Source organism: Gymnogyps californianus, chromosome 5 (genome assembly GCF_018139145.2).
Source record: "Gymnogyps californianus isolate 813 chromosome 5, ASM1813914v2, whole genome shotgun sequence".
Classification (NCBI taxonomy): Eukaryota; Metazoa; Chordata; class Aves; order Accipitriformes; family Cathartidae; genus Gymnogyps; species Gymnogyps californianus.
Genome location: NC_059475.1, coordinates 63,170,720 through 63,184,237, shown reverse-complemented (window position 1 = coordinate 63,184,237; position 13,518 = coordinate 63,170,720). Strand labels below are relative to the sequence as shown.

Genomic DNA, 13,518 nt, shown 5'->3' with positions numbered 1-13,518 from the left:
ACATTGTTGTCTGCTGTACTCATTTTAAAAATAATGGTTTTGTGTAACTCTCAGCAATATGACACAAACATAACTCATATAATGAAAACTGGTTCAAAAAGGGACTGAAGACCTCATTGTTCTGTGGAATACATAATCTGCTGACTGCTCTGTTCAATTGGGGCTTCAGACTGTAAACTCCTGGGTCAGGTTTTTTTATAATCTTGGTGTGAGCTGACTGATTGAAGCACAGACAATGGAAGGGCAAGCCAAAGGCTCCAGATCTTACTGGCATATTGTTATATCAGATTCCTAATTTTAATTTACTAAAAAAAAGACGTGTTTATCCCATGAGATGGGGAAGAAGGACTCAAAATTGTGATTTTAATGGCGACAGGTGGTAGTCTGAATCTGCAGCACCTTGAAACAGAGAGCTAAGAGATGTGAACCAACCGATCCTCCCAGGGTAGTGCTAATTTCCAAACCCATCCCTCAGTCAGACCATCAGTGCCGCAGCTCCCAATTCCCATCTAAAAGGGTGCACTGTAAAATACAAAAGAGAGAGGTGATCCCAGCCCTTTCTGAGTAAAGCAGAGATCGGCACAGCCATGCAGCATTCCCCCTTTGCACTACTGATGTGGCCTTTTTTCTGAAGAAATGGCAAGATTTACTGCTTTGGGGATGGATCCTATTTTGTTTCTGGAGGTGTAAAAGAGACTTCCTACCTTGGGGTGAGAGTGGGGAAGGAAAGATGTGGCTTGCACAGCACCAGAATTTTTCTATTAAACTATTTTTTAATTAAAAAAAATATTGATGCACTCACTGAGACCTAAACTGATTATAAATGTCTCATTTTGAAAATTGTGGCAGATTTTACCCTTTTGATAATTTCACATTTAAAGAAAATATTTAAATTATTTAAGTGATTTTCTTTTTTTTTTTTGTAATTTAGGCTAACTCAAATTATCGGTATGAAATAGGTTGATTTACTCCAAGCATTTTTTATGGCTGCCCTCTGAAAAATGTTAGTCATCTAATTTATTCAACTAATTCAAACTAGGAAATCTGCCAAATTCTTGAAAATTCTCCAGCGACAGGAAAGGATTATACTGTGGCTTTTCTAAAGTCTAGTGTTGTTTTTATTTAGCCTGCTCATAGCTTTAGATAGTGGACAACAACTTGTAGTATTGACTGATCATTTCTTTAGCACTGGGTACCCAGTACCACATATTTGAGGTACTGGGACTCTCTCAGCAGAAAAGCAGGCAATGACACACAGACATTGAAAGGATAATTCTTTGATGTCTTTTACGACCCAAACAGGAGAGAACTGGCCTCACCCACAGGCCAACCCGTACTTATCCAAGCTTCTTGCTCCATCGTAGCTTTTCCTGGTGCTAACGGGCTGTGTGAAGGAGGACATTGTGTTCCTTACCCTGCTTCCAGCCTTTCTTCTGCGCTGGCAAAGACAGAGGCTTGTGTGTGGCTTGCAGCAATATTCTCTCTTATCTCTGCAGGTTTCAGTCTGAAGGGGCTCCCTGATGGCCAAAGGAGTCGTGACATTATCATACATAAATACACACCTTTGACTCTATGTTGACACACAGACGTTTCATGGTCTTAAAGAGAACGTGACTGGCATATTTTTCTTTGACGCTAGCACAGTCATTCCGATTATGGCAGACTTCTGCCTATGAAATGCCAATAAAGAGAGTTTGGACTACTAATACCGCCTGGTGACAGCAGGATTTTTAATATCCTGCTCTAATGTAGCTAGCGAACTCCTGTTTAAGAGGCTATCTTTTCTCCTAATCCTATTTATGACTTGTTAGGTATAATTTGTAAATGGCCAACACTATCTTAGGTACTTTACAGACATAGTTTATAGCATTATTTTTTAACTGCATTGAATTTACCTTGATGCTAAGCAGATAATCCACTATTGTGTAACTACTTTTCCAAACTTATTCTTCAAGACTAAAGGAGACTCATATTTACTTTTTGATGTGCTTCTACAGCTTCCCACTTGCTGGTCTGAATTTCTGGCTTGTAGTTCCAAATTTGGGAAAAAAAATGGGAACTCAGTAAGATGTATGGTTCGCATTTGAGTGTGCAGATCCATCCAGTGTAATGTCCCCGTTTTTTTCCCTTGCGCATGAATATTAACATTTAGTGAAAGCCTCATTTTCAGTCTATATAGAAAATGTATTTGCACCAAAGTATCCACTCATCAAGTGTGCACACAAAAATGGCACTTATAACCAGGCATTGCCTCGTTTCAGTTCAATTTCTAGGTACACACACAGTCGCTTAAGAAGGCAATTAGCTGACTGGAATGGTTCTGTGACGGTGAGTGATGAATTCATTAATGTTTGAACGAACAAGTCTCAGAATACAAGAGCTGCAGATAGGCGGAGTTGTGTTTTCACAGGAATATTCACCTGTGCTTACATCCCCAAGTGATGGAGGCCTTTAGTTATTCAGTGCAGAATATAACCAATGCTTCATTAAAATGGGTTTCCTCTTAAATCACTTCCCTGAACAGATTATTTTGTGTTCAGACTGTGGCTGATTAGCATTGCACTACTTATCTGGAGGAAGAGTTGCTCTTGTGAAGCGATCCTGATTGAGAGAAGCTGTAGAACAGGCGTAAAAAATCCCGACTGACATGAAAGAAGTGCGATGGGAGCAACTATTCACCACTCATTATAGCACAAGAACTCAGGAGTACCAACTGAAACGTTTAGGCCATTTTTAAACTTTTTCACTTGCTACCCAACTAAATTGTGATACACCCCAAAACACTGGATGTTGCGGATCTTGAAAGCATACACAGATCAAAAACTGGTTAAACACAGATAAAAAGTCTGCTAGTGTGTATGAGCCTTCAGCTGATGAAATCCTTAAGTTGCAGACTGCTACAAACTAGGAGAGCACATCTATTTTTACCTTGCTTACATCCTTCCTAAAAGCACTCACCGATCAGCTGTGCATCTTCAAGTGGTGTGCTGGCAGGGGGAGATGGTAAGAACAGAATAGCTGCTCACAGCTTCCAGCGATTTGCTGATGAGAGACTTCCTCAACTGGCGGTGGCTTCTGGATCTTTGTAGCCAATATCCTTGGACTTTCCCTCCGCTAATTTCTTGGTGGATTTTCTAAGCTACAGTATTTGTGCTTTCTGCTGTCCTCACGTACTAAGAATCATACCAGGCACAGATCCTGGGAAGGTAACTGGGAAAGCCATGGGGTCTCTGCCACTTACTCAGGGATCAAGGCTCAGCTGCAAAGTGCTGTCTCTGAACAGCAGGGATGTGATTGCACAGAGATAAGTTCAAGTGTTTGCTACGCTGGTTTATTACATGATTTAATAGATGCCAAAAACTTTTCTTCTCAGAATGTTCTTCCCAAAGCTTTTTAAAAAGTACCATTTATTGATGAACGTCATGAAAACAATGTCAGGAAATAATAAGAAAAGACGCAGACCAAAAACCAACCAAACAAAAAAGGAAAACAGATGGAAAATCAGCCTAACCTGCGGGAGCATTGCAGCTCCGCGACGATTTCATTTTCCTTGAGTGCCCCCTCGTGTTCATCACTAGTGTAGCCAAATGCATTTGGACTGCCACAGGCAAAAAAAGAAGTACCCACTTGCTATCACCTTATAAGGTTAATCCATTTCGAAATCCTTTGTTCCCCCCTCTATCTAGTATCCCTACGACTTCATCTCCAAAGAATCCATGTGCAAATTTGCAGGTTGAATGCATAGTTTATGCCTTATCTTGAACAGTCCAAAACCAAAGAAGGCTTCCTCTGCTTGTGTTTTGTCCCAAGTTATGTGCATATTCAAACTTCTTGAGAGACTTCATCAACGCTCTTAGGTCTGATTGTGAGAGGAGCAATTCCAGCTGAAATGCCAGAGAGCTAAGGATGCTCACAGCAGCTGATCAGATCAAAGGATTAAACTTTGTGCCTCTAACTGAAAATGTTTCCCACACGGGCTGGTGCGTTGGGAGGCTCGGTACCCAGAAGGTTGAGCTACGACGAAAAAGTCAGAGAGTCTCTGGCTTTTCCATCATATGACACTTAAGCATCTTCTTAAAGTCATTATATTTATAGAAAAGGATCCATCTGTTGTGGAAGTACGGTAATGTGTCATCAGCTTGCTCTAGTATATTCCCTGCTGTGCTGTTCAGCATTTGCAGGAGCAGAGTGGGATTCCCTCACACTCCAGTCTGGACTTGCACAGCCCATTTGCATTCTTCTTACTGTTGTATGAGCAGTTGGAAAAAAAAATTCTAATTTTCAAGCAAATGAGAACAGTTCCTCTCTCTGAAGCCTCAACAACTGAACGTCAAACACGCACACCCACAGGTGGGTTATATTCGGGGTTCCTGGAGACACAGCAGGAAGGAAGTCGGTCGGTCTGGGCTAACAGACATCCTGATCACCACTTTGTGTCACACTTAGGAGTGAAAATAGGAGGTATGAAATATGAGGGTAGGTGAAATGGAAAACAGGTCCTTTCCTCCTAACTGAAAGGGCAAAATATTGCAGGGAATGGGGTTTCGTCAATACAATTTTTTAATTGATCAGTTCTTACTGTGATTCAGGCTTCAGACAGTGTACTGAAAGGTTATTATTTTGGTAGCCTAAGTGAACTGAGTTATGGGTTATTCATTCAGCAGGCTGAATGTTATTGGTCAAGAAGATTTTACTTAACTCTCTTGCAAGCAGAAAGGACAAAGATCTTACAGAGGTGAAAAATGACTTAATTTTGGCCGGTAGAAAACGATCCTACAGAACTGTTTGAAATATTTAAAGGGTACCGTGTAAGAAAGCTTTCATGAGTGGGAGGCAAAGGACTTCAGTCTTCAGGACTGGGAACCCATTTTCTTTCATCAGCACTAACCTCACCTTATAAGAAGATAAAAATTAAAACGCACTTCCTTCTTCAGTATGACATTAACTGAGCTTTTTTGCACAGCAACTGTATGTTATACTCTCACTAGGGCCCTCTGCTGCTCACATTCAATGTGAAAACCTCCAGACTTGTTTGGGGCTCCCAGAAAAGGCTCATAACGCTTAAAACAATCAAAACACCAAGAATTTTGGAAGGGATGTAAAACTTAAGCCCTCATGGATCAGGACTACATTAGTCTCTACCTAAGTGAGTTAAGAAGAAACTTTTTAATGGAAAGGCATTTCAAAACTGCTTGCTGGAGGATTTCTGGTGTTCATGCTGGCCTCTGTCAGAGGCACAGTATACGACATGGGAGCTGATCTGGGTTGTCTTAATTAAAATACTCTGGTATTCAAGGGACTTTGCTGAGAGACGAAAATTATTTATTTCATGGGTTTTTCTCTTCCTATTATTGCTAAAAATATTTGTCTCTCATCAGGGATATAATTTCCCCCTGGCATTATCGACACAGTGCATAATTTTGTGAGATCACACTTGGCTGCTGTGACTCTCACTACCTCACAAGCACCAGGAGGAACTTCAGGAAGGAAACAAACTCCAGAAGCAGAAGGAATCTGAAGAAACCAAAAGTTCTTATTTTCACAAATACCTCTCTGAGAACAGAATAAAAAGGACAATAAGAAGCCAAACTGTGTATATAGTGGCACAATCTCCATTACGATATTGCTATTTTCCTTTTGCAAAAGCCCAGAACCTGCAAAGTTTTAGGCATATGACGTAATTTCACGCCTATGAGATGCTCAGCTTTCTGGATGGAACAATATAGCTTTAGCACATGCCCCAATGTGCCTCTAAATGTGCGACAGCAAGTAATTTTGTACCATGTATCCGGTCAGTTTGTAGAGATCCGTATGTGATACTTGGCTGCATCTGAGCCATTTGGTGGAAGACAGATACTGACAGCAGTGGGTTTGTAAGAAGGTGAAAGTTTCTGCTTCTGCACTAACTGACTTGTGTATTTCAAAAGCCGACAGATCAAAGTCTATACATCCAGCTACAGTACCTATTCTGCTCAGTTTCCTTCCCATCTGTGGCATGCCACGCTAATTTACTACACGCGGGTTGAGTGCTAAAGTGAGCAATAACTTTACTGGATGAAAACTAAGTTCTTTTTGATTCAGGAACTAAAAACTGAAAGAGTCACAAAGCACTCGACTTTAACGTTATGGCATCTTTGTTACACAGAGCTCGAAGTGCTTTACTGAAACTGATTCATTATGCCTCACAAAACTTTTATTAGAGAATGATTGATTAGATTTGATTGATGAATTAATCAATTTTTGAAGCATAACAAAATATACTTTTGAAATGCAAATATGAGTGTTGTAGCCCCAATTTTATTTTCAGGGAACACAGGAATTGGCATACAGAAGATGAGAACATGAGGCCCACATTTTTCACTGTGTGCCACGTATTTTTACCCAACTTTTAATTATTATAGGCTTTACAGGGTGTCAAAAATAATGTACCACTCAGCCGCAGTGCGAATTTCGTTTGTTAAGGATATTCTCTTCCCCAGAAATCAAACCACCTAAATTGGGAGAAAGGACAAAGATTGGCAGAAAGGAAGTGTTACCACCCTGGTTTTATCACACAGAAACCATGGCATATTAACTTACGTAAGGTTAGGTAAGAAGTCTATGGTGAAATTAATTAATCCTGGGGAAAATTTTAGGGAGTCCTCATGTTCTGCCTCAAGCACAAGACACATCACTTAATCTGAAACACCGTGGGCCCAGTTTTGCAGAACTGCAAATACCCAAGTGCATTGCCTGGTGCTGGTAGTTTCTCACCACTGGCAGCAGAACACTTTAAAATGGAGGAACGCAAATATAATGCTCCTTTTTGAGAGCGGGGCCTGCAGTTGCTCCTCAAGAAGCACCTCCAGAGCCATCCCTGGTTTCCCCCAAGATCTGACCCCCAAAGCGCGTTCCCTCCACCCCAGCGAGGCCTCAGGAGCTCAGCGCTGCACTGACAGACGGCAGCGGCGGGAGGCGGTTCGGTAACGGCCGTCCCCGCCCCACGGGGGAAGCGAGGGCCCACCAGGCCGGAGCTCTCCGTGTGGCCTTCGGTCGCTCCAAGCCTTTGGGCCCCGCTCTGGCGCCGGGTCTTGGCCCCGTTAACCGGACTACCCCCCGTCACAGTCACACTCGGAGCGCTGGAGACCAGCCGTGGTTCGCAGTCGTTTATTTGGGGATGGAGAAGGGAAGCCCCGAAGTACAGCTCGGCGCTGGGGTCTCCCGAGCCCCGGCGGGGGAAGACCGGAGAGCGGCCGCAGCTCCCTGACAGACGCAGGGCCCCAGACAGGCGGACAGACCGCCCCACCCCGCTTCGCCGCCAGCGGTGAGGGAGGAGCCGCACCGGAGGGGCGGGGAGCGGCAGACGAAGTATCGCGAGAGCGGGCGGGGGCGGCCGCCGCCGCGCTCCTCCCCCTGCCGGTCCCGGCGAGCGAGGCCTGCGCCGAGGCCGGGCTGCGCCGCGCCGGGCGGGCGGCGGTAGCGGCGGGGAGGAGGAGTTAGCGGCGGCGGGTCCGGCCGGGGCCCGGGCCCGGGCCGGGGCGGTGGGCAAGATGCCGGGCGGACGGGTGTGCGCCGCTTGCGGCTGCTCGGAGATCGAGGTGGACGCGGCGCGCGGGGACGCGGTGTGCACGGGCTGCGGCTCGGTGCTGGAGGACAACATCATCGTCTCCGAGGTGCAGTTCGTGGAGAACAGCGGCGGCGGCTCCTCCGCCGTGGGGCAGTTCGTGTCGCTGGACGGTGAGCCTCGCCGGGCCGGGGCGGGGAGCGTGGTGCTTGCGGGGCGGGGGGCGAGGGTGCTGGGGGGACCGGGAACAGTGCGCGGGGGAGAGGGTGCTGAGGGGACGGGGCAGGGCGTGGGGGAGACGGTGCTGAGGGGAGTAAGGGGCAATGTATGGAGAGAGGATGTTGGGGGGCAGGGGAGAGAGTGGTGGGGGATAAGGGGCGTTGCATGAGGGAGAGGGTGTTGTAGGGGGCATGGAAGACAGGGACAGTGCACGGGGGTGAGGGTGCTGTGGGGTCAGGGACAGGGCACGGGGGTGAGGGTGCTGTGCCGGAGGGTAGGGTTACGGGGATGGTGCATGCGGGAGCGGGTACTGGGGGGTAAGGACATTGTATAGGGAAAAGGGTGCTGTGCAAAGCGGGTACAGGGTTGGTGCGCGGGGGACAGGGTGCTGTGCAAAGGGGTGTGGGGGACAGAGCACGTGGAAAAGTGTTGTGCAAAGGAGGGACAGGGATGGTGCCTGTGGGAGCCAGTGCTGCACAAAGTGGAAATGGGAGACAGTGCATGGGCAGGGAGGACTGCATGCTCTGCAAGGTGAGACAGAAACGGGGTGGGGACGAGGCTGGGATGAATGGGGAAAAAGAGCTGTGCAGGATGGGAGAGATGCTCTTGTGTGTGATGGGAGTAAGCGCATGAGGAACTGGAGCTCCTCGTGGTGTGGGGTGGGTGCATGAGAGAAGGTTTGGGGCTCTGTATGGAAGGACTGGGTGCACAGGGGATGGGGAGGTATATGAAATTAGTTAGGGTAGAGGACAGGAGAGTTGGGTGTTGGATGGGTAGAGGGAGTATGCGGAGGCACAGAGGCAGTGTGATGGAGGAGAAGGAGGCTGGAAGTGAAGGGTCAAGAATCTCCTTCTCTAAGTAGATGGGTTGGGGTGTTTGTGTGAATGCACTGGAGGATAAGGCCTGTATGCCTGGAAAAAGGCCACGTGAAGAGGACGTAGTGTTTGGAAGGGGAGAGAGAAGGAAAATGGGTGTGGGGAATGTGTATAAGGAGAAAGAAACATAAGCAAGAAGCATGGGAAGGAGCTTAGCAGTGAAACAAGGGGGACTGATGGATTGTATGGCTGTGGGGAAGAAAGGAGTTGTGGTGGAGAGGGCAGCACTGCATATTGGAGTTTGGGAGTTTACTGTAGACTAGGATTTGTCTGATGCCATTCCTGTCTTCCAGCTCAGGGTGCTGGCATTACCTTTTTTTATAGCTTTTGAGCAGCTCTTGTATCCTTCACTTTTTCCTTTAGTGATGTGGAGACTACATTTTTAAGGGCTTGTACTGCTTTTTCCCTCCCACCCAAAATTATGCAGGACAGATGGCATGCAAGCAAGAGCTCATTTTGGGACACCTTTATCCTACGAAAAAAATATCATAAGGAAAAGAGAGAAGTGCACCATACTGAGGGTTTTTCTTCTGAATGAATGAATTGCACAGTAATTTCCTAAGTTCCTTCAGGGGACTTTTTCCCTCTTGTGCAAGTGCTGAGATGCTGCTGTTGGCTGATCTTTTTTGATGGATAGTGCATTAATTCCTTGATCTTGTATAGCTAGTTACCTGTCATATGTTACTCTGAAAAATAATTCTAGCACCCATGAAGACAGATAAGCACTGTGATGATAGATGGGTGTGTAAAAGTGAAAATGTAACTGGAGCACATTCTAGCATGCTTGTGGTGGCTTTATCTGGCTGGCACAAGATGTGGTTGCAGGGGCTTCACTGCACAGTGTGTTCATACTGTGATCTTCTAGCAAGTCCCCAATGTATGTATTTTGGTGAAGTGTTGTTTGTGGAAACAGTAGAACAGGACTTTCAAAACAATGCTGTTTGTAGATTTGCGAAGTTACTGCAAGGATGAGTACGGGCCCTGTTTCACATGGTAAATATTTTAAGGAAATTTGGATATGGGTGGTTTGTGCTGGTATAATTCTTTATGTTCCAAAACAGATGCTTCTGTTGTCAATAACTTTTTTTTTTCTTGACTTAAACTGAGTGATGCAAGCTAATCTGAAAAGATGTATTTGTGCTGCAATAACAGTGTCTTCATGATGTGTGCTTGTCTATTATGCTTGTATGACAATGATTTAAGTCCTTGGGGAGAAAAGTCCTTTGCTGTGTAAGCAAGACAGAATTTGTATCTCTGAGTGTTGTGCTGGCTGGAGGATTTCCAATGGAAGGTATATTTCTTTTAAGTCAGAAAACATGTACTTGCTGAAAGCAACATTTTCTGGTAAGCTATAGCTTTCAGTGACTTCTGATTACGTAAGCAGGTTTCCATCAAAGTTACCTGTTTTTAACACCTTTTCCTGTTGTCTTTGTCAGCTCTTTAGGTCTGAGGGATCCCCTGTGTATGAAATGCCTTGGGCTGAGGCTCCTTGGACTGCAGTCTGGTGGTGTTCATGGGCAGCCCTAATGTGTGGAGCGTTTGCAGTGTCAGAGGCGCCTGCGCTACTGTTTTTGTGACCCTGGCTCTTGGTCAGTAGGGCTGCGTGACTCTGAGACTGTTGTCTAGGTTTTGCAAAGTATGAGGGCTGTCAGGTTCTCCATTGTAGAGCTGGGAGTTGAATGGGGCTTTTGGTGTCTATGGCGTTCAGAGCTCCTGCTTGTGCAACAAGATTCCTCAAACCCTTCCAAGATTCACGAGGGCTTCTATTTGTGTGCTAATATATGTTGAATAGTTATAGATGCCTTTATTCATAATTTATTTTCATCTTCATCATAAAGAAGCAAAAGGGAATGGAAAGCACTGAGCTACTGTTACTGACTTCTCTTTGGTACATCTAGCAAAACCTTTTATTTTGTGAAGTTGTGTGTTAAGGATTCAGAATCTTGCATTTGTTTGCTGAAGGAGGAAGAGAGTCCTGCACTTCTCTATATTAATACAAAGTGGCCTGTCTAGATCATGCCAAGTCCTTGCTAATAAGTCCAGCAACCTCACTATAAAACATGGGAAATCCCTTCTTTTGTTCTCTCAGGGTTGGAAGAAGCTGCGAGATCACAGTTAAGTTTTCCCAGGCAGTATTTACATTCAGCTATCAGTGTGCCCAGCGTAGGAAGCCACAGCCTCAACACTGATGCCTTTCACAGGCAAGTTTGGTATAGCCAGTGTTTTCCAGTGCAGGTGTGCGAGTCTGTTTCTTTCCATTGTTTTGACAGTTTTAACAACTGAGCATTAGTGGGCTTGTGCTTGAATATGACTGAAAGATCTTGCTTTGCTACTGTAGCAAAGTTTGGAGAAATGCAGGCTAGTAAGTCTGTTGGGCAAAAGGGTAGCAGCAGTGAAGGACGAAATAGATGGATATGCAGGTAAATATGGGGGAAGAATGTTTTTTGGCAAAGTGAAGGCATGACTTGCAGATCTTTTGGAGGTTTCTGAAGAAGTCAGTAAATGGACAAAGCAGATCGTTGGATTTGTAAAAGGAGGTCGGCAAGATCCTTCACCAGAAGCTTTTAAAGAATCTGTGCTGTTGTGGATAAGGGAAGGTCCTTACACAGCAGAGTAACTACTCAAATTATAAGAAATGTAGACTAGAAATAAATAATGTGTCTCCTGAAGGATGTGCCAGTGAAGTTCCATAGAATCTGGGCTGATGATCTGGAAAACAGGTGAATGGTGAGTTAATGAGGTTTGCTGGCAACACTGAATTATTTGGCGTAGTAGAGACTGTAGAAGGACCTGTTGCTCTTAGTAGCTGGGTAGTAGGATAGCAGATGGGATCGAGAGTTGCAGTGAGAGTTAGGATTGTTCCTTTCTTCCAGATGTGGGATGGTAGCATCTGAACTGGCTGGTACAACTTGGGAAGGAGATCCCTAGGTCTTAATGGATAGCTCTGTAAAAACATTTAGCTCAACGTTCATTCGCAGTACAAAAAACAGAGTGGGGAGAAGAATGTTAGAAGTTATCAGGAAAAGAATATGACGGCATATACATACACTGTTACATATCCACAGCACTATCTGCAACTTAAATACTGTGTGCAGTTCTCGTGTGTTTCCCTCTTCTTCCCCCTCCTCAAGAAAACCTGTAATAGAACTAGAAAAGATACAGAAAGGAAGATGGGGTGATTAAGAGGAGGGCTTCTTGAAAAGCTTCTCAGTTAGAATGGCTGAATAGACTCAGCCTCCTAAGATTGTAAAAGAGATGATTGAATGGGGACATAGTAGAAGTCTGTAAATACAGTAGAATACAAGCATGAGCGATTGTTCAGTATCATATAATGCAAAAACTAGGGAGCACTAAGAAATCTAGCAGCTAGCTTATTTTAGAAGTAGCAAGTAGGAGGTTCCGAAGCATTAGGAGGTTTTTTTGTTTGTTTTTTGTTTTTTCCAGAAAAAAACATTTAATTAAATTATGAATCTCAAGTTGTGGATGTTAAAAGTTTACATGAGTTAAAAAATGATTGGGCAAGCAGAATAAAAATGTGTCACGGCCATTAAAAAAAGATACTATTTCTGGCTCAGGAAGTCCTTGAGCCACAGACCTCTAGACTCTGGGAGATTATATGAGAGGGTTGTCACGACAAGCTTTCCTCCTATGTTTTGTGTTCACTTGTAGGCATGTATATTAATGGACTGTAAAGTCCATTCAGACTTTAATCCGTTCAGAGGTAGGATACTGGACTAGACAGTCCTTCGATCTGACTTGGCACAGCTGTTCTTTTAGTCTTCAGAGGAAGATCATGTTCTTTGAGCTCTACCAAGATGCTTTTGAGGGTTTTGGCTGTTCTTTTAAAACTGGTCCAAGAATCGGGGGGCTATGGTTTTGCAGCATAAAGTGTAGGTGTCCCTAGGTATTAATACTGGGGGGTTTTCAGCTTGTGTTTTGGGAAGTAGTGAGCACAAAACTCCTCTGACTTTGACAGTTATATAGGTATGTTCTCTCTCTGGAAAATGCTTAGCTAATTCTCCTGATCTCCTTGTGAGAAGTTGGTAGTAGAGATATTTACAATTGTGAGAGTCTGTGATAAGGTGTCCAGAAATCCAGACTGCAAGGCGAAGATTTATTTAGAGTAAGGTTTATGAAGTTGTGTATGTAGTACACACAATGGTAATGGTAATAAGGACCACGAAATCTTCCCTGATGGTAGTTGGGGCATATAAAAGGAGATAGTGTGCTTATATAAAGATGTAAAGAGAGAGTTAGGCCATCCCAGTCCTGATGAGATGCCCTTTGGAGATGGGCATGACCTGTGTGTCTCAGCATAATAACAACGATGCTCTTCATTGCCATGGTCTTGATGGAAGTGGAGGATATGATTGCAGGTTAGCCTAATCCCACAATTTTTATTAATGCTGTCTGTCTTGGGGAGTGACAAGTCATGTCTTCTTGTGAGGTACCCATTGCTTGCTGGGTCATGAGCTGTAAGTTCTTTCACTAGCAAGGGGATACGCCCTTCATGCTCTAGAAGGGGGCTACTGTGTATCTTTCTATTGATCTTCTGGTAGGAAAGTCCTCACAAAGCACAAGCTAGTGAAAGCTTTGATAGGCCCCACACTGGTCCAGTTAATTATAATTCCTAGTTCTGTTGCAAGTGGTCACAACCAGGTAAGAGTCCAGCTTGAGGCTTAACCCTGGACATGTTATATTCTTGAAGCTTGTAAAGGCTGTGTGTTGAAATTGAGTTTCTGAGCTTGACTGATTTGACCCTGGAAAAGTCTGCAGATACTACTAGGAAAGAGTTGTCATGCACATTTGAGCTCCAGGGAACTCTGTTATTTGCACAGAAAATGTCTGAGGCATGTGCTTTTCCTAGCTGAGTCTAGTTCT

The 13,518-nt window shown here is 44.6% G+C and overlaps 1 protein-coding gene across 1 annotated transcript in view; it reads left to right on the top strand.

Moving 5' to 3' along the window:
• The first annotated feature begins 7,529 nt into the window (after positions 1-7,529).
• BRF1 (BRF1 RNA polymerase III transcription initiation factor subunit) overlaps positions 7,530-13,518 on the top strand; it is a 176,880-nt gene continuing 170,891 nt past the window's right edge. Inside the window, exon 1 of the mRNA XM_050896767.1 lies at positions 7,530-7,716. Coding sequence (XP_050752724.1) covers positions 7,530-7,716 — 187 coding nt within the window. The remainder of the gene's footprint in view (positions 7,717-13,518) is intronic.